The sequence below is a fragment of the Grammomys surdaster genome, unplaced genomic scaffold (genome assembly GCF_004785775.1).
Source record: "Grammomys surdaster isolate TR1022 unplaced genomic scaffold, NIH_TR_1.0 125612, whole genome shotgun sequence".
Lineage (NCBI taxonomy): Eukaryota > Metazoa > Chordata > Mammalia > Rodentia > Muridae > Grammomys > Grammomys surdaster.
Window position 1 is genome coordinate 1,847,414 of NW_021620455.1, and position 25,682 is coordinate 1,873,095.

A 25,682-nucleotide genomic window follows, 5' to 3' on the forward strand; every position below is an offset into this window, starting at 1 on the left:
GATAGAGATCAATTCAGAGGAGCTCGGGCAGCTAGCAGGTGTAATTAGGAACTCTTTGGAGAGTGAGGCACATTAGTAGGATCTGAAATGCACAGATGAGCCATAGGATAATAATGAACTTGGGTTTGCAAGATCATCACATGGAAAATGGCTTTCTAAGAAATAAGTGGTTGAGGAGCGAAGAATTTATTGAAGATGCCAACAGTCTGAGAAAGAGCAGACAGATGACTTGAATCACCATTTCAGAGCTTGGAGAAGTGGAGATATTTATGAATCAAGAGCAACAAAGATCAGTAAACTTTTCCCCAGACCCTAAGTCTACTGGTCTGGTGTTAACTGGAAGTAGCAAATTCCTTGTATGACATTCTCTTGAAGTCAGAATGGCCCAGCTTTGAGTTGATTCTCAAAGTGGTTAAGAATTGGTTTCCATGATCAATGGAAATGATCATGAAAGCAAACGAGATCACAGGGCTGTCGACGACTCTTGGGAGTGAGAAAGGGAAACACAAGAGCAAAGCAAGATGGCGCCACTGGTGGTCACAGCTCCCTCCCTGTACCAAAGGAGGGTTGTGGAGGATCGAGGCACAGCAGGAAGATAGAGGTACCCAGACCTCTGTCCATTCCAGTCACTTTACTGAGGCTGAGGTTGATACTAGCTGTGAGTCTTCAGGATAGAGCCTGTTTGGTGCATCCTGAAGGGTAGGGCCTGGGGGTACACCTTTAGTTTGGGGTCAATTTTGTTCAAATTTTATTAAAGGATATATTTTCTTATTTCTTGCATAGAAGCAAAATTTTGCGATTTTTGGTTTTGTTTTGTTTTGAGACACAGTCTTCTTTACATATCTCTGGCTGTCCTGAAACTATGTAGACTAGACTCGCCTGAGACTCAAAGAGATTTCCCTGCTTCTGCCTCCTGAGTGCTGGGATTAAAGGCACTGGCCACAGCACCTGGCACCTCGTGATTTTGTTGTTGTTGTTGTTGACCAGTGCTATATGCTGAGTAAATCACACTGTTGGGTACTGGACATTTTTGTATATCTATAAGTGATCATTTTAATTCATCATGCTTATTAAGGCTTGTGTTCCTTTAGAGGTGACAAATCTATTGTTGTCCTGATTCCATATAGGGAGTAGCAGCTTGGAGAAGTTACACATTCTAAATAAAAGTCTAAGTAGCACATCTCAAATATTAACTCAGAGGATATTTTGAAGTACATAGTTCCAGAAGGTACTTACTCTCTAGGATGATCTATGGTGACACCTATGCAAAGGCATCAGACATGGGCACGACTTTCATGAAAAACTCCAAATTGAGGAACTTCAGTTAGCAGCAAGTACCTCAGCAGCCCCTCAGGATGGACGTGCTATCAAATCCATTTACTGGTTATATCCACTTGTTGTTTATTTATTCATTATATAATTTGTTCATACAATGCATGAAAAAAAATCCCCTCTGTCAATTCCTCCCAGATCACAACCTCCTTACTCATCCAGCTTCACATTCTTTCTCTCTTTCAACGAAACAAAACAAAACAAAACAAAACAAAACAAAACAAAACAAAAACAAAACAAAACCAGGAGAAAACCAACAAAGCATCAAAAGCCAAAACTCAAAACAAACTGAAATAAAATCAGTAAGAGAAAAAGATGCTGATAACAAACAAAAACAGCACAAAACCACTCCTCTTGGCGTGTTGGCCAATTACTCTTGGGCATGAGGCCTGCCCTGGTGTGGTAGATGTATCTAGTTATACTCCATTGGAGAATTCCTATTCCCAACAGGTTTGAATTGCAAATAGCTCCTTGGTTAAGCATGGTACTTTAAGTCTACTTTCCCTTTTCAGTGCTGGGATTTTTGTCTGGTTTGAACCTGTACCAGTCTTGTGCATGTTGTCAGAGCCTCTGTGAGTGCATATGTGTATCAGTCTGGTTGTGTCTGGAAGACACTGTATCCTCGGAGTCATCCACTACTTCTTGCTCTTATAGTCTTCCTGTCTCCTCTTCTGCATATATCCCTGAGCCTTGAATAGAGGGATTTGATAAAGGGGATTCCATTTAAGACTGGATGCTCCAAAATTCCTCTCTGCACAGTGTCTAATTGTGGATCTCTTTGTTAATTAACATCTACCGGAAGAAGATGCTTCTCCAATGAAGGCTGAGTGATGTTCTTTTCTATGGGTATAGCAATATGTCATTAGGAGGCATATTGTTGCTATGTTCCTTTAGCAGAATGATAGTAGGTCTCCCTCTAGGTATATGTCCTATCTAGTCTCAGGTTCTTGGCCACATTAGCATCGTCATATGTGGGTTTCATCTTATGGAGTAGGCCTTAAATCCAATCAAAAAGTATTTTATTATTCCCATAACAATTGTGCTACTATTGTATATTTGTTATTTTTTATATACAAGTTCTCTTTACATAGACCATGATGACCTTAAATTCATAGTGTTCAACCTGCCTTTGCCTCCTAAGTTCTTAGATTAAAGGCATGAACTACCATGCCCAGTTCCTCATTTACTCTTTAAAAAAAATTAGTTTACTGACTGGAGAGATGGTTCAGAGATTAAGAGCACTTATTGCTCTTTTCAGAGGTCCTGAGTTAAATTCCCAGCAACCACATGGTGGCTCACAACCATCTGAAATGGGATCTGATGGCCTCTTCTGGTGTGTCTGAAGATGGCTAGAGTCTACTCATATAAAAATAAAGAAATAAATCTTAAAATAAATAAATAAAAACAAACAAAAACAACCCACTTGCCATTCTTTAAAAAAAAAAACCCTTAATTTACTAGGATTGTGTGTATGACTGGGAATTAGCATTTGCCAGGGCATGGAGGTCAGAGAAGGATTTTGTGGAGTCAGTTCTTTCCTCCCATCTCCGTATGCATTCCAAGGAACAACCTCTGGCTGCCAGTGCCTTTACCCACTGAGCCTTGTTGACACATTACCCCTCCCTGCCCCCATTCATTTTCTTTAAAAAAATTTTTCAGTTTATTTTATAAAATTTTAAAAAGCTTTTGCTTTTTTGTGTTTTAAACACATTCTATAGGGGGAAAAGTGTACACACACACACACACACACACACACACACACCACACTACAGTTGCCAGCATGAGCCTTCATGAGCCTTCACATTATATTCTCAGATCTGGTCTGCATTGTTTTTGTTTGTAACAAAAATGTCTCTGTGTACCCTTGGCTGGTGTCTTAGTCACTGTTCTGTTGCTATGAAGAGACTCTGTGATCAAGGCAACTCATTGGGTTGGGGATAAAGGAAAACACTGAGTTGAGTGTACTTACAATTTCAGGGGTTTAGTTCATTATCATCATGGCAGGGAGCATGACAGCAAGACAGGCACGATGCTGGAGAAATGGCTAAGCACTACATTCTGAATTGTAGGCAGAGAGAGAATGAGAGGGGGTGGGGAACCTGGCCTAGGCTTTTGAAACCTCAAAGCCCACCCATAGTGACACACTTTCTCCAACAAGGCCACACCTCCTGATCCTTTCCAAATAGCGCCACTTCCTGATGACTAAACATTTAAATATATAAGCCTATGGGGGGGATTTTTATTCAAATTACTTTTGTTGTGTAGGCCAGGCTGGCCTTGAACTGCCAGAAAACTCCCACTTCTAACGGTACTACAGTCAAATGCATGTGGCAGCATGGCCAGCTCTGGATTCTTGAGTTCTGTTCTGGGGCAGTCACATCATTTCAAAGTACATTGGTCCTTTCAGATCTTCCTTTTAAGAATTCTCATACAGAGCTGCAACAGTGCTTGACCAGAGCCGGTTGTCCTCCAGTTGAAGCCAGGCCCTCTTGTATGTTCTGCTTATAGCCCTTAGACCACAGCTAGACTTGGGAAGCATTATGGGAAGACCTCTTTCCTACAGTCTAGCTCAGCTTTCTGCCACTAGAACAAATACCTAAGCTAGGCCTTCCAAATTTTCAGACCATAGCCACTTGTCCCATTGTTTCTGGGCCTGACAGAACATTATGGTGGGCAGCATATGGTGGAGCAAAGCTGCTCACTTTGTGAGCAAAGAGGGAGAAGGGTGAAGTGGTCAGAGCCAAGATACTTCCTTCAAGGGCATACCTCTACCTTGACCCATTCCCTACAGAGAGTGTAAAACCTCCTGGTAGTGTCACACATTTGGTAAACGGGTCTTTAGTGTTATGGAGTTTTTAGGGTCAAACCCCAGCAGACTAGACTTGACTATTCATCTCTAGTATGCTGAGAGACAAGTAACAGTGAGAAGCAGAGAAAGGGAATTCATTCAGAGTGCCCACATTCCTCACCGTCATATTAACAGTAATAACTGTTGGCAAGAGGAAAGTCTTCAAGGGTCAGAGCTGCCCGAAAGTTGTGCAGGGAGTTACAAAAAAAAAAAAATGCAGCTTTTGTGAGTACTGGGGTAGGCTTTTCAGCGATGCACCTCCCTTTGAGTCATCCACACTCTTGGAAGTAACCCTTTCCTCTTATTGGTAACTCTAGATGGAAATAGTTCCTTTGGACTGTCTGTCCCCCTCACCATGCCCCTTTTGGTGTGAATAAACATTTGTTCCCATCTCCCTGGTGCTGGGGTGGGAGTGGATTACACAATGCCAGCTCAGCAGGTGTGACGAGCCCTCAAAGACTTTAGGATGGGAGAGATGATTTCCCCAGATATCTAGTCCCTGGAACCAGCTAATGGTTACAGGTTGGGCAGTCTTTCTTGTGTCCTGTGACTCTGTGCAGCCAGGCTATTCTGTGTGTCCATTTGGGCTATTGGGCTCCAGTGTCTACTCCAGGTGTTTATCTCTTGCTGGGCCAGTTCCTGCACACAGATGATGCAAACTATCAGGATTATTCTTGAGTGATTATTCTTGAGTCTGTAAGCCCAAAGAGAAGTTGTTTCTTTTTTCTTTCTTTTTTTTTTTTGGTTTTTGGTTTTTGGAGACAGGGTTTCTCTGTGTAGTCCTGTAGTCCTGGCTGTCCTGGAACTCAGTCTGTAGACCAGGCTGGCCTCGAACTTAGAAATCTGCCTGGCTCTGCCTCCCAAGTGCTGGGATTAAGAGAAGTTGTTTCTTGAGGCACTGCAAAACAAATACATTGCAATCAGGGTTTGGAAACAAGGACATATTTGTGGTCATAATAGATGACAGTCCCACCCGTAACCTCTGATGAATAGGAGGCCTTGGGGCTAGGGCTAGGGTAACAGGGTAAGACATCCCTGGAGAGCCATCCCAAGAGGAGATCCCCCTCCTGGAGAGAAGCAGTGGTGCCTTTCCCAGTGATGGGAAGGAGGAACATGCATCCCCTAGTGTGTTGGACAGCACAGGTCCTCTCATTCCTGGACCCCCCCAAGTTCCCATAACCAATAGTCCCCGGGTTGGTTTTAACTCTATCGTTCTCCTGACTCCTTGACTTTCAAGAGCAGAGTCATGGGGACTGCAAAGGACTACCTTAAACCCTCCACCAGTTCCCAGACACAGTAGTAAGTAAGCATCAAAACCCGGAGTCAGATGGGCATGAGCGCTCCCAGGCTGCAGGATAGGGGAGGTGGCGCTGTTCACAGACATTTCTGTAGCATCCTGAAAGAGGTTAGTTAGTACTGTGGGTTAAGGGTAAGCGTGCTTGTGGTTAGAAGTGAGGATGAAAGCAGAACTCTTGAATTGGAGATATCTTAGACTTCTGATTTTCTAGGTGCTGTTAGTCCTTCCCTTCCCTCGCCAACGTATGGGTGAGGGTTGCCCTTAGGTCAGCTCAGAACAGGGTGACAAGGGGTCAGAGGACGCCCTTTCGATTCAGCCTTCTCACTGTCAAGGGAGCTCCCCAGCTCATCCGGTCCTCAGGAGCCTCTTCCCCAGCCCCTCCCGGCCCTACCGTGGAGCCGTAAGAGGGGTGGACAGTGCTTGTCCCTCCCACAGGCAACTCCATCAGCCAGCACGCCCTAAGATCCTCGACTCTCTTTCCAGTCACACAGAGAGAGTCCCTGCGGCCTCCGCACCCTGCCATCTCGCTGGCGTCTGTAACCGAATTTTTGTCGCGATGCGCTGACTGCCGCGCCCCCAGCGGCGTCCAGATGTTGTGAGCTTACAGCTCCTTTAATCACTGCCCAGCGGCTGCGGGCGCTTTGTTCCGGGTTCGGCAGGATTCTCCCAGGCGGCCCTGCCGCGCAGGGCACTGTTCAAAGGGCCTGGATAAACAGGCGGTACACTGCACGGACAAAGCACGGCCGTCTCCGGCGGGCCGGGACCTGGGGAATCCGCGCCGCCGGTCGCCAGGCGCTTTGTGCACCGCTTAATGAGCTGGAAAATACAATTGGTTTCCCCGGCTGTGAAAATCGTTTCAAGGACCGCGGCGTCACTTGGCTGCTGGGAGACCCCGGAATTGATCTCCTTTGTCCCCAGGGCCCCAGCATATCTTTGCAGGGGCGGCGACCAGGCTTTGCCTCTTGCAGAAAAACCCAAGCAGACTCTTAAGTATGAGGGGATTCCAAGCTTGAAACTCAAACTAGACTGCAGTGCAGTTCTCCGGCCTGCCCTATTCGGTGTGGCCTTACTTTAGCTCCTGGATGTACACACCCAGAAGTGGCATCTGCCTGGTCAACCCTGACCAAAAGCCCCGGAGGACCCTAGCTACTCTAACTCTACTTGCACAAATACAACAAGCACCCCACAGCTTTCAGACCTAGAAGCAGGTGCCTTTGCCCTACAGCAAGTGTTTCCAAACCACACCAGGTTAGAGGACTCAGTAGGTCAACAGATTGCTGAGCTAGGGAAAAAGTGTCCAACGTTTTTGTGTCCATTTTACTCACATTTTTCAGGCTGACCCATCGGGCTGCAGAGGCAAAAAAAAGAGGTCAGAGCAGTCAGCACCAAGCCCCAAACAGTCGTCGAGGAAGTGAACAGAGGGCAGTGCGTGCATAAGGCATCTGCCTCTTATTCCCCCCTCACTTCTACTCTCCCAACCCACCTATCCCATGCCTGCCCAAGTTTGAAGATTGGTGACCTTGGGGCTTTGGTACAGAGGAGCTACCAAAAGCGTGTCTTCATGCAGAACAGGGTGTCTGGTTGTTCTCTCTTAGAACGGGGAGTTCAGAGCTAAAACACTAGAGTCATTCCTGGAGTTTCTCAAAGCCCAAAGAAACTGGAATAAGTTTAGGAAGAGACCTGCAAACCCAGGGAAGGGTCTCACGAGGGAGCTGGTAATGTCCTTGGGAAAACTGGACAGCCTTTTTTCTGGTCCTTGTTGGTGGATCTTGTGAGTCCTACACATCCCTCAGAACCAGAGCACGGCCTCTTCAAAGGAGGGAAGAAAAGAATGTTGCCAGAGCGCACAGCTATTCCTTCTTGCTAGGTTCTCACACTGGCACACTGATGCTTCTGACCCATAGTTTAAACAAACACAGCCTTCACTCTGGCCATTTTCATTCCCTGCAGAGTAGGCTCCGTTTCCTTCTTCATTCTGAGGAAAGAGCACTTTCTTCCCTCTCAGCTGCTTCAAGTGGATATTATAGGCCAAGAAACAAAACCTGTTTGGGGCTGTTTGGGAGCGCTCCTCAGAATGGCCTGTCCACCTAAATTTAGGCCTCGAGCAAGATAGGCAGGAAGCAAGCTCCCTCCCTCAGGACATGGGCAGGTTCAGACCAGCCTATGTTTATAACTGGAGTTGGAAGAAGCATCTACTTTGGACCTCTGCTACCCTGGGCATCTCTGTGTTCCAAGACCTGCACTGACTTGGTCACAAGACAAGCCCAGACCCTGCACCAACTGAAGCCTAATTCAAATGTCAGCTATAGCAGAATTTACGGAGTGGGGTGAGCGGAATGGGGAATAGCACCTGGGCTGTGTGATGGAAAGGAACATGTCTTGCTTTGTTTGTTTGTTTGTTGTTCTGAGAGAGTCTCGCTATATAGCTCTGGCTGGTCTGATAAATTGCTTTATAGCCTACTCTGGCCTTGACCTTGAGATTATCCTCCTGCTTCAGTCTCCTAAGTGCTAGGATTTCAGGTGTGCACTACCAGGCATAACAGGAATGCACTTTATAAGTAGAAAGCTTACAAAGAAGGCTGAATGCAATTCTTGCCAATGATCCTAGCACTCAGGGGGATCATGAGCTGTAGGCCAACTTAAGCTGCATGGTGGGAGACTGTAAGTGGAAAGGGATAAAGAAAACATACAAGCAGTTTCGTATGTTGTGGCCATTAAGGCCTTGCCTACCTCTCCCTTTCTTGGACCTGGGTGGGGATTTATAATGTGTAGAAAAGCAAGAGCCACTGGGTTACCACGGTCAGTGCCACAATACAGAGAGGCCTCAGCCCACTGGGGACATGTAATCCGGCTTAATCCTGTCAGCAGCCCATCCTGTCTCTGCAGGCACTAGGAGGCCACACACAGTGGATTTAGCTGATCAGAACCAGACTTCTGATCCCTGCAGACACTAGGCTCCATGGGACAGGTTTGATGCAGAGTGCCCAATGACAGACAGATGTGGGGCCTTGCCTACTTTATCTGGAGTAAAGTTGAATACAAAGGCAACACTATCTTGGCTTAGCTGAGACTGAGGCTGAGGCCAAATAACAAATCAGCAGTTTCTCTAGCTATCCTTAGCTGGCAGTCAGTATCGATGGGATGACCAAATTGAACTGAGTCTTGAAAACAAGGACATCACTGGGAATGGTGACATACTCCTTTAGTCCCAGCACTTGCAGAGTGAGTTCCAGGACAGATAGGGCTACACAGAGAAACCTTGTCTCTGCCTGTAGGAAGAGGAAGAGGAGGAGGAAGACAGGAAGAAGAGGAGGAAAATGAAGAGAAAGAAGAGGAAGAAGAGGAAAAAAGAGGAGGAGAGGGAAGAGGAAGAGGAAACAATTGTTTGTTTAAATAAGACACAAACATGGTGACTAAGGTCATAGCTTTTACTTCTAGGAATGGACTACTTGAAGGCATCTGGATGAGAGCTGAATGAAAGGCAGATACCTTGCTTGTACCATCCTGGCCAGTTCATGAGGCCAGGCTAGAGGGAAAGGGGATTGTGTGGCCAAGTAAGACCCATCTGCTCTGTACAGAGCCCTCAGGGTAAGTTCCTTGACTTCAAGGATAGTACAAAATGAGGGCAGTCTCACAAGGAAGAGACAGCAGGGTGAAGACCTCCCTCAAAAGCTGTTTGGCAACAATAAAAAAAGCAGTCAAGATGTTCGATGTGGTCAAGGATTACCTGAGGTAGAGAGATTCCAGCAGACTCACATGCTACAAGTGCCTGGGGATAGATAAGGCCAGTGAGCGGAGAGCAATGGACATAGAAGGAAACATTTGTCTTGAACTGGATGATGGAGACATGAAGCTCTGGATGGCTATGGCAGATGCCTAGTGGAGTTGGGTTATAGTAACTAGATGGACCCTGGTCTGGCCCAAAAAACTACCTCAAATCTTTGCAACGGAAAACATTGGTCCTTTAGATCTGGCCTGCTTGGAGGGCCAGACCCAGGGCTGCTCAGCAAGACGGATCAGGTTCTTCCAGGTTGGTTCTACCAGGGTATAGGAGGCCCGGGATGAAGGGGAGGGAGTGCCTAGGATACAGGACGCCTGCAGTAGAGCCTAAGGGCCCAGCGATTGCTTGGCTTTTGCACAGGCGCTTTTGTCATGCACATGAGGGCTCAGAGGCTGAGAAAGGGTCCCCTTCGCTGCTGAGACACACGGAGGGCACTTTTCTTCCCTAGTCTTCGGCTTGGCACATGCCTGCTGCTTCCAAGTGGCCTCTCATTCAAAGGGCCCGGCCCCCATTCTTTGTCCCTGTAGGTGCCCGGCCCGCGGCCCCTGGCAGCTGCTGCGCGTTCAGAGGCTCTATAGAGCCGGCTCTGCAGGTGAGCTGCCGGTCAAAGGGGCTTTCAGGCGTCACCAGGGAGCGGACTTCGAGCGTGTCACCACTTGCAGCGCTGGCACAATGGCAGCGCCACTCAATGGCCACTACCCCGCCCCTCACGCGCGTGCTTGAGGGCCGAGCTGCAGATCGAGAGGAACGCGCCAGCAGTCCGAGTCTCCCCGCCTCTCCTACTTATTCCCCCATCCGATCTCCCTTCCCTTCTCCTCCCCTTTACCCCTTCATTTCCCTTGATGGCCTCCCATTCATCCTCCCTCCTCCGCCTCTTCTCTTTTCTCCCTCCCTCCTCTACCCCCTAATTGCCCCTTGGAGGCGGCACCCTCCGGGCGCCGCCCCGCTCAGCACCACAGTTGTTTCACCTCCTTTTCTCCCAATCCTTTCAACTTGGTTGAGTTCAACCGATTGAGTTCAGCTAGGTTAGTAGCTACGCCGCGCCGACGTCTAGAGGGGCGGGGCCCCCTCAAGCCTAGGGAAAGACTCCCTGCACAATTCTCTAGCCCACCAGTGACCCGAGAATGTGCTGCCCTCCTCTTTTGACGGTCTTTAGGATGTAACATTTGTTGTACTAACGAGAAGAGCAAGGTCCTAATGGGATCTAAGGCGTTGGGAGTTGTGTCGGGAGTCCTTAGGAGCACGAGCCTGTTGATCCTGCCCTAAGAGTGCAGGGGGTGGCTCCCTTGGGGTCAGGGACTCTTCTCCAGTTGGTTCTGGGGGAGCTAGGTTAGAGGATAACCTGTTTCCTTTTTATCCTCTGCTCCACCTGAGTGCCCCTCAAGAGGGCAGAAACGAATTTATGTACACTACATAGATTCCAGGAGGTCCTAGGTGCAGAAGAGAGTGTGACAGGTAGACAGTGCTCAACAAACGTTTGTCAAAGTTGCTGTGGACAGTGCAGGCTCAGTGCATGCTAGCCTGGGCTACTTGCTGCCTGTCCAGGCTTTTAGGAAAACAGTGGACAGAGAGGGCCGGAAAGACACAACACTAATCATTACTAGTGTCCGGATGCCTATGTACCTGGGGCTGGGTCGGAACCATGCAGGTTTGGGTTGTCTGTTCTGTGTAGGCCGCCAATCCTGCCAATCCTTCTCCCTGATCTGGAGTCCGCTATACTCGACAATGTCCTTGTTATCCCAGCTTCCTTCTCAGGACACCCCCAAGTCCTGACCATTGGACTTGTCCCTGGGCCCATGAGGTCCAGTTCCTCTATAAACCTCTCCAGCTCCACCTCCAGGCGACAGTGGGTAGGTGCAGGGAGCACAGCCAGAGGGCTGTGATGCGCTCAGTCATTAGGATGGCACATGAGATTTGCCTTTTGAATATGCTTGATTTACTCACACAAACATTCCTTATAATAGCATGCTGCTGTAAAGGTCACAGTAATATGTAAACAACATCTCACCGAGGTGGGGGGAGTGGGCCCCGTTCAACTTGTAACTTGAAGTGGGTGTGCCGTATCCTTTAAGGAGAGCAGGGTACATAAAGATCTGCTAATATGTGCAATTAGAAGTTGGGGTCAGTGAGGGTCTGCCTCCCAAGCACATGTAGGAAGTCAGGAGACGAGGCTAGCCCACTGTGCCTAGCCTATCATCATCTTGCAAGCTGGCAACCACTTATGAGGACATGAAAAGTCTCGTTTGTGAGTTACAGCAATGTGGACCCAAGTGGACCTGCCAGCTCACCAGACCTGGATGCTGACCAAGGGAGGCTGAGACTAGCTTTGTGACTAGGGCCTTCCCCTTCAGTAGTGTCCTGGTGTCCTAGTTTCTGCAGCTTCTGAGTCTGACAGGACAGGAAGTCTACTACTCTCTGGCCCAGCTAACACCCTGTAAGTCCCGTATGTATTAGCACCTGAGGGTGTCCCATTTTGTTTCCATGCAAGATGTCACAGGTCTGCCATAGGCTCTAGCCTTGTGTATTGCAACCCCTATACACTGAGAGTCTGCACAGAGATGGCCACAGCCATCTTTTTTCATCCTTTGGGAAAAAATGGCATTTGGGGAGCACCTGAGCCCAGGAGGGCACTATCTTAAATTTGTTCAGGCAATGGGTATAATTTGCAGAATTGGTGGGGGTCTTCACTAGGTCAGAAAGACCTTTGGAATTTTGTAAGAAACTCTCTACAGCCCTAGCAGGCTGTTACCATCTCTTATCTATCAGGTGACACAGGGGCTGCAAAATGTGTATCCTTAGTGGGCAGGGCCCAGGTGACATCAGGAGCTCAAGTGAATTGTTCTGTAGCAAGTGACCCCTTATTCACAAGAAGGTACCAATCCTGGTGCCCACTTCTGCAGCCACTGGCTTACAAAGGATTAAAATTTCTAGGTCAGGTCTCGAAGGCCTATACAGTTCCTATATATAGCACAGCTGGCCAAGTCTGCCCCTGTCTATCTGATGCCCAACTTGGTGCCAAGTAGTGAGACTCACATTGCTGGCTTAGGAGATTCTCCTGGATCCAGCCCCATGGTTCTATGACATGCTTTGAGTAAAGCCATCCGACCAGCTCTAACCATTCAGGAAGCCCTGGGACAGCTGTCACTTTCTGCTCCTCTCCAAAGGGTTCCTATCTCAGGTGAACATAGACTCTTTAAAACTGGAGGAGAGAGGGGCAGGATATTGGATCATAGAATCCCTGGGAGAAGAGAATGTCCCAGCTTTAGCTTTAAAAAAGTACTTATAAAGTGCTTATTTGCATAGATGTTCTGCCTACATGTACTACATATGCCTCTGTACTATATATGCTGTGGAGGCCAGAAGAGGGCATCGGATCTTTTGGGAATGAAGTTACAAATGGTTGTGAGCCAACATGTGGGTTCAGGGAATTGAACCTGGATCCTATCGAAGAACAACTAGTGCTCTTAACCACTGAGCCATCTTTCCAGCCCACAGCTTTAGATTTTTACATCTCCATGAAGCTACAGCACCATGGAATCACAGGAGTAGTTATAGGGTGGGGGTCATTCTAGAATCACAAGTGTTGAGAACTTGAAGGTCCTTCCTTATGCCCAAAGATCACCTGGGAAACCAGGAATGTTAAGCATGTAGGATTGCCTTTTCAATGGAAAAAAAATGTAAAGCCTATTCTTCTGTCCAGAAAGCTGGGAATTAGAGGTGATTAATATCTGGTGATCTGTGTTATCAGTTGGACCAAACCATATCAACCTTCCAGAACCAGGACCAGAGGTGGCTAATAGCTCAAATGACCTCTTCACTCTCTGTATGACCTAGACCAGTCGGTCCAGAGCTTTCCCATGGGCCCTTAAGCTATCCAGGTAGCCTATCTCTAGAACCCATCTTGGAAGAAATGACACATACTCTGAGTTGAATTTCAATGTAATTACAGTTCTTTGTATACCAGGATTGTTTTATAACAGGAAACCTTTCCTCCCAAACTATACTATTTAAATTTATTGGCAATAAACTGACTGGTATCAGATTTCCTGATTTGATCCAGATTGACAAAGTCAATTTGAGCCAAGGTTTCACTCATACCTCTTTGAAGATCGATGCTTGTCTTTACACCTGCAGGGAACCTCACACAGGGAATCCCATTCAAGTGCCACAAAGCACTTGAAAGTCCACAGTGTAGTTGCTAAAATCAATGAGGCCTTGTGTTGTGACCTGGGAGGTCACCACTATGTCACACTCTTCCTAAAATATCCCATCCAGAGGAAGCTGTCATGCTTCTCTAAGGTGTCCAAAGTGTGAGGTGACTGTTTACAGGTACTACAGGTGTGTGAGATATGTGTGGCCAGAGGCCAATGTGGAGTCCTGAGCCTAACTCTCAGGAAGGAGTGGTCAGCTTCAAGGGCTGCTTGCAGGCTGAGGTTCTGCCTGGCTGGCCATTTTGATTACCTAGGTGGTATTTGTGCCAAGGATAAGCATGAGGATCTAGGCTGTTTACTGGGAGAAACATAGGAAGTTTTTAAGTGAACATAGCTTCTCAACTTGCCTTGACCAAAATAACTGTAAATTTTGTCTCATTAGCCTCTCTTTAAAATATGTTTTCTAGAATGAAGGATGATAGGAGCTGGGTTTTTTTCTTTTTTTTCTTTGGTTTAGTTTTTCGAGACAGGGTTTTTCTGTGTAGCCCTGGCTGTCCTGGAACTCACTCTGTAGATCAGGCAAGTCTCGAACTCTCGAACTCAGAAATCCGCCTGTCTCTGCTTCCCAAATTCTGGGATTAAAGGCGTGGGCCACCACCGCCCGGCTGGTTTTTTTCTTGATGGAGAAGGAGTTACAAATAGGGGAAGGGAGGTTCTGTATTGAACTTGAGGTGTCAGTATGAACCCATGAAAATTTGGGAGGAGGCCTGTGTGTGTGTGTGTGTCTATCTGTCTGTGGTTGTCTGTCTTTGTAGCCCAAAGGTAGAAGTTGGGTATCTTCTTCAATTGCCCTCCATATACATACATATATACAAACATACACACATACAATCATTTTCAAGATAGGCTCTCTCACTGAACTCGGAGCTCATCAATTTTACTAGACAGGGTGGCCAGCAAGCTCCAGGGATCCTTCTGTTTCTGTCTCAAATGCTGCTGAGTCCAGTTGGTTTTGTTTTTACTGAGGGTTGGGGATCAAATTTAGGATCTCATGCTTGTGTGGCAGTCACTTTAACTGAGCTATCTCCCCAGGTCCCATGGAGATTTTTATGTGTGCCTGTGCCTGTGCATGCACAGAAGCAAGGAGATACAGGGTGTGTTTCTCCACTGAGCACCTGGAGACAACAGGCCCAGTGCCCAGATCTCCCAGCATCCAAATCTTGTACAACTCCCAATGTCATGGATGTAGCTCCAGCTCTCATCCAAGTCTTTGAGTTCCACGTTAGAATAAAGTAGCTCTTCCACAACCTCTGGCCCTGATGCAGGGGCATACCACTCTTAATGCTAAGAAGCCTTAATGCCTCATGCAGAAAGCACTAGGTCTCCTGCTTAGAGCTTCTCTGGCCCCTGGGCAACTCAAGTTCTGTTATGATCCTCATCGTCCAGTGATCTCCAGGTCTGAGGTCACCTCTCATTAGCCAAGGTGTCAAGGCCCAAAACAGAAGTGATCAGAAAAGAAGTACCAGGGTGAGCGACAGAGTTGGAGTTAGGCAGAACCAAGAGCTAGCTGTAGTGGGGAAAGGAGGGGACAAGGGTCTCCAGAATGCTTCCCTGGGACCTTTAGACAATTTGCCTCCTGTCTAACTCCTGAAGAGAAATAGTTAGGAAAGGAGCTGAGAAGGGGGCCCTCCAACTTACAGGAGGCCAACCACAGTGTCGCTGTAAGGTCTCACCCCCAACTCAGAGTCAGTATTCACTTCCTTCTTCATTAAGTCATTTCTACTTGTGGGTGACTTACCTAAGGGAAACAACTCACTGTGGGTGCTGCTAAAAACCAGGAGCTCCTCCCTGAGGACCAGAACAATCCTACTGTATGGAGAAGACGCAGAACCAGACCCAGAACCAGGTAGCTAATAGATACAGCAGGGTATAGACCTGGGACAGCCAGGGGCCATCGCAATTCCCCTGAGTGGCTTATTCTATTGTGGCCAGTGGCCCCTAGGCTTGGCTGATGTGGAGAGAGGCAGGGTCTATTCCTCTTCCTTAGAAGCAGGCACCCTCAGGTGTCCTCTCCTAGGTTCAGGCGCTAATGAAAGTGTTCACGAAGGGTTGCCACCAAAAGAGAAACCAAGAGCCGGATAGATATGAGTCTTTACTTAAAGAAAAGCAACAGAGTCAGAGGTCCACCAGGGGTGGGGGACTTCAGCGGAGTGCTTTGGGGCAGGAGCATAATCACTAGGTGGAGAAGCATCAGGCAGTGTGCGTGTCAAAGTAGCTGCTGGGAGGTGCTGTGAAGAGAGAAGAGTCAGGGTGATAGGGGTAGAAAGCCGGTGTCCTGGGCAGGAAGGCAAGCACAGCACAGACCCAGAGGTAGAAAGAGGGTGCACATCTGGGTAGGTTTCTGGGCCTGACCGGAAGTGAGGGAGGTGGTGACGTAGGGAGGTTCGTGGGAGCGGGAAAGGGTGGGAGAATAGGGCATGGCAGGGCAGGGCAGGGCATGGCAGGGCAGGGCAGGGAAGGGCAGGGCAAGCCTGTGACCCTGCAAGTCAGCCAGCCCCTGTTTAAGCGGGGCACACTTACCCCAGTCACTAGCGGAGCGTGGGTGGGGCAGACAGTCACTTAGGGGGCTGGGACGGCATTCCCTCCGCCTTCTGCGGGTCTTCTTTCTCTCTCATGTCCAAAGGCTTCCCTGATGGCTCAGTGCCCTCTGCCGCTGCAGCTGATGCTGCAGTGGACACAGCCATCGCAGCTGGGGTGGTGCCCTTGTGCTCCTCCTTAGCGGCCCGGTAGCTGTTTCCCCAGACGGCAGGTATCTCAGTGCCGTGCTTGCGGCTCAGTGGGTAGGCCCCGATGGCTGCCAGGATGCTGCGGTGGCGTTCGGGGTCCATCTCGGTGTAGTACATCTCCAGGGTCAGTGGAGTGCAGATCTTGTGCTGCAGCGAAGGCATATTCCGGACCAGTGTGGGAGGCCGGGGATCCAAGTGAAAGAAGAGGAAGAAGGGTTCCAGTTAAAAAACCACAAAGGCGGCTTTGGCTTCGGGTCAGAGGATCCGAGGGTCAGAGCCCAAGGCTCCTTGGAGGAAGGGGGTAAGGGTGCTGCCAGTGAGGAATCTCTTAGAACCGTGCTGTGTAGGAAACGCAGAAAGCACACAGACTGGTGTGGTGGAGCATGTTTGTAATTCCAGCACTGGGAAATCCTCCCGCTGAGGCGGGAGGATCGATGTGACTTGGAGGCTAGTATGAACTAAATATTGAATTGCAAAATAGCCGAAAGTCTTCTCTCCCTCCTCTCCCCCCCCCTCCCCCTCTCCCCCCTCTCCCCGTCTCCCCCCTCTCCCCCGGGTGGGGCAGACAGACTTCAGTGCCTTTGTGAACTCAATCCCAGAGAGCAGAGGTTAAGGGGAAACTTTTTTAAAAACATTAAAAATTATAACCGTTAGCTGAGCATGGTGGCCCATGCCTTTATTCTCAGCGCTTGGGAGACAGAGGTAGGTGGATCTCTGAGTTCGAGGCCAGGCTGGTCTACAGAGCGAGTTCCAGGACAGCCAGTGAGATATATATATATCGTCATTTTGGAATTGCAATTTTTAAAGTAGAAGGAAATATTTGCTAAATATGCAGAAAACATTAATGTCCATAATACATTTCAAAACCTCTCAAGTGGGCCAGTGGTGGTAATACACACCTTTAATCCCATCCCTTGGGAGGCAGAGGCACTATCTCTGTGAGTTCCGGCCAGCAGGGGCTACACAGTGAGACCCTGTCTCAGGAAAAAAACAAAGAAACAAAGCTCTCAAAGTCTAAGGAAAAGATAAGACTGCTCAGGGAAGAACCCTGCCAAGTGCAGGTAGGGCTCCTCCCAGGAAGCTGGAGGACGCCACAAGTCCTTCAGTTCCACTAGCACCTTCTACCCTCAGCTTAGAAAAAGCACCTTCTCTCTCTGTTCGTTTACATTTTACTTTGTGTGTGGGTTGGAGAAACGGAGAGAAGGGCACTGGCTGATCTTCCAGGGGTCCTGAGTTCAAGTCCCAGCAACCACATGGTGGCTCACAACTATCTGTAATGGGGTCTAGTGCCCTCTTCTGGTGTGTCTGAAGACAATTACAGTACACGCATATACATAAAATGAATAGATAATTTAAAATGTTTACATTGTGTGTCTATTTGTGTGCTTGAGTTGGCCAGAGGAGATCTTGTCTCACAGTGCTAGAGTTACAGAAGCCACATCTGGCTTTTTACATGGGTCCTGGGAACTTGAACCCAGGCCCTTATGCACATACAGAGTGCGCTTTTCCCTACCAAGCCACCTCTCTAGCCCTAAAACAACATTTTCTCACAAACTTTCAAAAGAGAAAATCTCGTTATGTTCTGGGAAGTAAGGGAATGGACCACACAGGGATGGTCTTGTCATTCAGAAGGAAACCCAAGGATGGGAGATGGGAAGCATCCTTCCTTGATGCTGCCACAGAGAGCCCTCCACATCCTAGCATTGCCTGGAAATCATAGGAAAGCCATGGTGGTCTCTACTGTCCCTGCCCAGGTCTTTGGTCCCTCAGGCTTACCCGAAGTAGAAAGCCATCTGGGCAGGTGAACTGGTCATACCAAATGGCCTTGTACATGATCAGCACACAGCCTAGAAGTGCCATAGCAAAGGCAATCATCCTTGCGGTGGGCAGCTGGCCGAGGAAAAGAAGCAAAACAGTGCAGGTGAGATAAGTTGGGGCCAGCCTCCCTGAGGGGATGGCCCCTCAGGACTGGGCCTAGGCATATTACCACTGCCCTTACATCTAGTCTCCTTCCTCGAGGTCAGCTCCAGGACCAAAGGTCTAGGAACCACTCTTTGCAGGCCTACCCTTGCTGGGATTCTAGAAACATCCATGACCAGGCAAACTGCATTTAGCCAGTGAAGTTGCATGCAGTCAGTTGACCCAGAAGGTGATATAGGAACAGGTTTGCCATACCCATGTGCCCCCTACAGAAGTTGGTGGTCACCACAGCAGGAGTACTGGATGCAGGGAACATTATATGCACATATGTGTGCACCAAGGATGGCACGGGGAGGCTTCTAGGGAGGCAGGTGCGTTAGTACCACCCTGGGCAGATTTGAAACAAAAACGAAAGAGCAGCAAGGCCCAAGCACTATGGAAAGGAGCCAGGTGTTGCTTCTGAAAATGGAAAGGCATTAGAAATAGCTAAAATGATTAAATAATTAAATTAAATGATTAAAACCATCACTGATGTGGTTAAAAGAAGACAACGAGGAGATAGTTGCCAGATAAAAAGGTATCATATCTCTTCCACAGAAAGCCTGCAAAGAGATAGACAGTGATGGGCTGAGAAAGAGGTGCTTCCCACGGGAAGTCTCCCATGAGCTCAGGCTGGATACGGATGGAGAGCTAAGGGCCAGCCAGCACTAGGGTGACATCTGAATAGGAGATCTAAGTGGGACCCAGTCAAGCAAACAAGGCCCGAGTTGCTCATCTATCCTCTCCCCTGCCCTAACTTCCCATGGTGAGGGGTGACATACTTACTTTGCGTCCTTCCTCTGGGTGGCTACAGGCCAGCCTCTGACCCTCCAAATCTGAGAACTTCTTTGGCTGGTCTGCAGAGGTAAGTTGATATTCCGTCTGTGTTTTGATGACCACCTAAAGAAAGAGATGGCCATGACATTGCTGTGCAGCTGGCAGGGACCCAGTGAGCCCTGCACTAAGGGATTGGAACCCTGATGACCATTTATTTGTCTGTACTGTTTCATGGCCAGTAGAGCTACAGCATCTCAAAGCTGAAGCCAAAGGAAGACGGATACTGAGAGTCTGATGGGGACCACAGATATTCAAGGCTGAGACAGGCCACAGGTGGAGTCCCTCACTCTGTCAGCTGTCTTCCGTTCAGGGTGCTGGCTCTCTTACATGAACTTCTTCTTGTTCTGCTCCATAATCTGGCTCCTCCTCCAGGAGGTCTGTCCTGACTTCTCTGACAGCTTACACAGTCTTGAGCCTCCAGCTACATAGGGGCTTAGACATGGGCGATTCTAGGCTGTTTGTATCTTGAGGAGCAAAGGATAGATCTGCCCACAGAATTTGCTGTTACAATAAATGCAGCTGAAACACACTCAGATTACTGCAGCGCTGCCTTGGGCTCCTTGAAGGGCCAGGCTGGGCCAGCCTCGAGCTCCTATTTGCTTCTCATTGACTTCTGCTGAAGACCCTCAGTCACCTGCCCAAGAAGCCCTCTTTTGTGCCCTAACCTAGAGCCTTGACCAGAAAAGAAAGAGTGGTATACGATTGCTGTGATGAAACACCATGACCAAAAGCAAGATGGGGAGGAAGGGTTCATATAGTTTACACTTCCACATCATAGTATATCAGTGAAGGAAGTCAGGACAGGAACTCAAACAGGGAAGGAACCTGGAGGCAGGCGTTGATGCCAAGACCAGAGAGGCATGATGCTTGTTAGTTTGCTCCTCATGGCTTGCTCAGTCTTCTTTCTTATAGAACCCAGAAGCACCAGCCCTTAGGTGGTATCACCCAGAATGGGCTTGGCCCATCACTCACTAATTAAGAAAATGTTCTGTAGGCTTGCCTGTAGGCTAATCTTATGGAAGCACTTTCTCAATTGAGGCTCTTTCCTCTTAGATGACTATAACTACTGTCAAGTTGATATAAAATTAGCCAGCACGAGTGGTAACTGCAATTTGCTGTCCCCTGTTAGATTACCTCATAGTCTGAGTGTTTAAATTCTAAGAAATCCAGTGGTCTATTTACCCTGTTTCAGATGGGGTAGGGGCTCTGGATGTGAGAGAACTGACCAGGAGATCTAACCAGGAGATTACTTTTGCCTGTGATTAGTTTGGATTTCTGCCATAAACTTCTCCCACACCTCTTTGTTCCTAGACAAGCCTGAGAAAGTCTCCCACATTGGCTCAAAACCATGTAGCCTATGCAATGTTACTCACCTGGTCAGAGAATGATGGCTGAAGCTGGCTGACATCCAGGGGGCTGATCAGAGGGACACTGTCCATGGCAACCCCATCTTGGTCTCCTGTTTCCTTGCCTGGCTTCCCTGAGAAGCTGCAGCCTAGCTTCACCATGGTGGACGGTGGTCCTTGCCCCAGCCTAGACACAGAGATAAGGTCACCACTTATAAGTCATTCTGCGTACAGCCACAGAGCTGGTTCTGGAGTAAGGACCCAGAGTGATCCCAATAATCCTCATACAAAATCCAGGAATGGGTTGTGGGAGGTCCTGCTCAAGGCTTCTCATCCCTTCCTGACCTCTCAGCAGTGCAGGATGGTGCCTCTGGCCAGAGACCATTTCAAAATAGTGTTGAGACATCTTCCTCTGGCCAGCCTGCTCTGGCATGTGTTTTAAGCACATATATTCCACTGGAGGAAAAGATCCAAGAATTAGTTGGATTGTCAGGCTAAACAACTGAAAAAACAAGAGTCCCAGATCAAAGCGAATTTGTTAACTGTTTTAAAACTTTATTTCAAAAAACAAAGCAAAACCAACCAACCAACCAAACAAACAAATAAACAAAACAAAAACAAAAAAAGCAACTAAAAGCAAAAACAAAACAAAAACCATGTAGCCTATGCAATAAGGGACATGTCCATATTAACTCCCATTGTTATCTTTGTGAAATTCAAATGACAGTGACAAAAGTACATGGTCCTGGTGGTGCAGGGAGACCAGGCTCTTTGAGAGCTGAGATCCCCTCCTGTCAGCCAGGCCAGGCAATCACTGCACTCTGGAGGAGGGTGCAAGTCCCACTAACTCTGGGTAAGTCAAAAGTGAACACTTTCAAGGCTGGAGAGATGGCTCAGCAGTTAAGAGTGCTTGCTGCTCCTGCAGAGGACTTAGGTTGGGTTTCCAACATCCATAAATGATGGCCTCATAACCTCCTGTCATTCTAGTTCCAGGGGATCTGCTGCCTCTTCTGGCCCCCACAGGCTGCAGCATGCATGTGATGCACATACACACAGACACATATAAATTTAAACATAATGAGTGAATACTTTTATAAGTAGTGTACACTCTTGATCTCAGAAGGGAAAGGGCCTCTAAGCTGACAGATCAAAAGCCCTCTTGAAGCTGGATGTGGTGATGCTTGCTTTTAATCCTAGCACTTGGGAAGCAGAGACAGGCAGGTTTCTGAGTTCAAGGCCAGCCTGATCTATATAGTGAGTTCCAGCCGCTTGTGTAGCACAGTGAGACCCTGTCTCAAAAAGTAGAATAAAATACCACAAAACAACCTCCCCTGATACAGAACTCTAGTCCCAGACAATATTATGCCAATAACCATTTATTTATTTATTTTTTATTCACTTTATATCCTGATCACAGTCCCCCCTCTTTCCAGTCCCACTCTTACAAATCTCTTCCCCCATTGTCTCCACCCCTTCTCCTCAGAGAAGGAGAGCCCCACTTGGGCACCATTGGGACCAATATAAACATTTTAAAAAGGAAATACTGCAAACATGTGAAAAATTCCAGAGAAAACAAAGAATCTCTCATCAGCTCCTGAGACAACCCCTTCTTTTTCCCTCACAGCTCCCAAGCACATTCAGAGGGAGGACTTACAGGTCAGTCCCACCCAAAGACAATAGAGACCCTTGGTGAAACTTGAGCAAAATATTAAAAAAAAATCACAGAGTTCAGCAAAATATTTTTTAAAAATCACGGAGGTTGTGAATATTGTGGGTGTGGAATTTGGAAAGCAGTTCCGTGGGACTGGGGAGATGACTCAATTGGTAAAGTGCTTGCTACACAAGCACGGGAACCTCCTTCAGATCCCCAGCACCCACACAGAAGCTGGCCCAGTGACTTGCATCTACAATCCCAGTGTTGGGAGGAAGTGGGCAGAGACATGTGGAATTTGGTGGCTCAATAGCCAGCTAGCCAGCATAGCTGAAGTGTAGAGCTTGAAGTTCAGTAAAAGACTGTCTCAAAGTAAGGTCATAGAGGAAAACACCTAGAGTGACCTACACACACTCAGGTGAATGTACCTGAACACACAGGCACACATCACATACACAGACACACAGACACATACACACACACACAAAAGGTGCCCGAGGCCAGGCACTGGAGAGATAGTTCAGCAGTTAAGAGCACTTGTTCTTGTAGAGGACTTAGGTTCAATTCCCAGCACCAACATGGTGGCTCAAAATGGTCTATAAAGCCAGTTCTGAGGACCTGACACTCTCTTCTGACCTCTGCAGATACCAGACACACAAGTGTTTTATATACAGACAGAAGCAGTAGGTTGTTAGAATTTCCTCTGAGCTCTTCCCAATAGTTACCTAGCAACAGCCAGGTTCATGCCTGACTCGCTTCCCCTCCTTCCTCCCTTCCTCTCTTTGTCCCCCTCCCTCCTCTGCCTCTACCCCTTCCTCCAGGTCCAAAATAAATTCCCTTTTATATCACATGGCTTGATTGTCCAGGGGGACACCTTGGCTGTGGCCACCAAGGCACCTCCTCACGCAGCTGTTTTATAAAGCACAATGCAGGCCAAACATTCATTCTGACACATAAAATAAAACAAATCTAAATTTAATAAAGTGGGAAGGGATTGACGAGATGAGTCAGCAGTTAAAAGCACTAGCTTATGTTACAGAGGATCTGGGTTCAGTTCCTAGCATCCACATAGTGACTCACAATGATCTGTAATTCCAGTTGGAGGGTCTCTGCCTCCCTCTTCTGACCTCCACAAACATCAGGCATGCATGTGGTACTCAGACATAGAGTCAGGCAAGATGCCTATTCAAATAAGAACAATAAAAGATTTAAAAAATAAGAAAAGCTAGCCGGAGAACACCTTTAATCCCAGCACTCAGGAGGTAGAGGTAGGCAGATCTCTGAGTTTAAGGACTGCCTGGTCTACAAAGTGAGTTTTGGACAGCTAGGGCTGTCACAGAGAAATCCTGTTTTCAAACAAACAAACAAACAAACAAACAAAAACCAAAACAATTAACTAAATATAAAAATAAGAAAAGCTAAAGAAAATTTTAGCAGGAGTCAAAAATATATTTAGGAAGACTTGAAGTTCACTTACAACTTAAAAGATCTGCTTGCACACTGAGGGCAGATATATTGAATGTCTTATTGTTGCTTTGGTTTTTGGTTTGTTTGTTTTGTTTTGTCGTTTGAGACAAGGTCTCATTATAGCTCAGGCTGGTCTTGAACTCCTGATCCTCTTGCCTCAGGTTCCTGAGTCTGGGATTACAGGTGTGCATCATCACATAAACTTGAATTTGGGTCTGTCTTTGAGACTACAGAAATATAGATGGCCTTGGCTGGTCTGGTGGTTTACATAAGAATGGGCCTCATAGGCTCATATATTTGAATGCTTAGTCACCAGGGAATGTCATTACTTAAAAAAAAAAGATTAGAAGAGTTAGGAGATGTGGCCTTGTTGGAGGAAGTGTGTCATGGGGTGTGTAGGGGGGTGAACTTTGAGGTTTCAAAAGCACATGCCCAGCCCAGTGCTTCTCTACCTGTGGATCAGGATGTAGCTCCCAGCTACTTCTCCAGCAGAAAGCTTGCCATGCCTGAGGCCATGCTCCCCTCCAGGATAATGGACTAATCATCTGAATCTGTAAGCAAGCCTTCAATTGAATGCCTTTTTTATGTAAGAGTTTCCTTGGTTATGATGTCTCTTCATGGCAACAGAAGGGTGACTAAGAGAGTCAGTGAAGTTCCAGAAGCTGCCATCCTGAGTGCTCAGTCAGCACAGTTGCACAGGGGCAAAGAAACCAGGGCATGGATTTGGAACTTAGTACTGATTATTCATGGATGAAATAGCGTTTGTACTTAAATGCAAAAACAAATCCTCCATATAGAAAGTATAAACACTGAAAGACTCCAGGGTTGGTGAGACGGCTCAGTGGGCGAAAGCACTGGCTGCCAAGCTTGACGACCTCAGCTCAATCCCCAGGATGCACATGGTGGAACAAGAAAACTGCCTCCTGCAAGTTGTGCTCGGACCTCCATGTGTGCGACATGACATAAATAGTCACTCACACACAATAAATAAGACCAATAAAATATTTAAGGGACTGGAGAAATAATTCAGTGGTTATGAGAACCGATGTTCTTCCACATCAATATATAGCACCCACACAGCACTCATAGATATCTGGAACTCCAGTTCCAGGGAGTCCAGTGGCCTCTTGTCCAGGGGCACCAGAAATACATGTGGTGTACACACATACATATACATAAAACACTAATACACACAAAAAATTAAAAATGAAAAAGTCCAGTTAAATTCGAGTTTCTAGAAAGCAGGTGCATTTCTATATGTCAGTGGGAAATTTTAATTTTGTTACCTTTAACTATGTATGTCTCTGTGTGTGATTTATTTATTATGTTTTGTATGCATGTATGTCTGTGCCCACTTGCACAGGTCAGAAGAGGGCGCTCCCACCCCAGGAACCGGAGTTTTTGTTTTTTGTTTTTTGTTTTTTTTTGTTTTTTTTGTTTTTTTTGGTTTTGGTTTTGGTTTTTCGAGACAGGGTTTCTCTGGGAAGTCCTGGCTGTCCTGGAACTCACTCTGTAGACCAGGCTGGCCTCAAACTCAGAAATTCGCCTGCCTCTGCCTCCCAAGTGCTGGGATTAAAGGCATGCGCCACCACCGCCCGGCAGAACTGGAGCTTCATGTGCGTCTGTGTGTGTGGTTGCCCTCAGAAGCCAGGGGCGTCACATCCTCTGGAGCTGAAGTTATAAGGAGTTGGGAGCTGCCTGACGTAAGTGGTTGGAATACAACTTAGGTCTCCTCTGCTCTCAACCACTGAGCCATCTAAACAGCCCCTGGTGGTTTTTGTTTTTTAGGTTGTTTTAAAATCATGTTTGGTCTCACTATATAGCCCTATATAGTCCAAGGGTGTCCTTGAACTCAGTATTATCTCGCCTCAGCCTCCCTAGATGTGAACCAGCTAAGATTACATTTAAATACTTTCAAAGTCTAGGACAGAGATGATGTGCTCCATATAGAAGACCATGAAATATTGACTGGGAACAAGGCACGTCTGAATCCTCCACCAGATAAAGAAAACTATCGTGCAGATTTTGGGGGTCTTTATGCTCCAATACCTCTGGCAGGATTTATAGAATAACATCTCTCAATCAAAATTCCAACAAGCCGGGCGGTGGTGGTGCACACCTTTAATCCCAGCACTTGGGAGGCAGAGGCAGGCGGATTTCTGAGTTCGAGGCCAGCCTGGTCTACAGAGTGAGTTCCAGGACAGCCAGGGCTACACAGAGAAACCCT

General features: G+C 47.4%; 1 protein-coding gene across 3 annotated transcripts in view; it reads right to left on the reverse strand.

Moving 5' to 3' along the window:
• Positions 1-15,543: 15,543 nt before the first annotated feature.
• Caly (calcyon neuron specific vesicular protein) overlaps positions 15,544-25,682 on the reverse strand; it is a 13,483-nt gene continuing 3,344 nt past the window's right edge. For 2 of the 3 annotated variants that reach the window (XM_028787176.1, XM_028787178.1), the window contains exons 2-6: positions 20,365-20,524; positions 18,941-19,054; positions 17,972-18,085; positions 15,990-16,342; positions 15,547-15,697 (exon numbers count right to left, since the gene is read on the reverse strand). In XM_028787176.1, coding sequence (XP_028643009.1) covers positions 16,025-16,342; positions 17,972-18,085; positions 18,941-19,054; positions 20,365-20,499 — 681 coding nt within the window. In that variant the 5' untranslated portion in view covers positions 20,500-20,524 and the 3' untranslated portion in view covers positions 15,547-15,697; positions 15,990-16,024. Of the gene's footprint in view, positions 15,698-15,989; positions 16,343-17,971; positions 18,086-18,940; positions 19,055-20,364; positions 20,525-25,682 lie in introns of all 3 variants that reach the window. The other variant, XM_028787177.1, reaches the window with a different exon arrangement.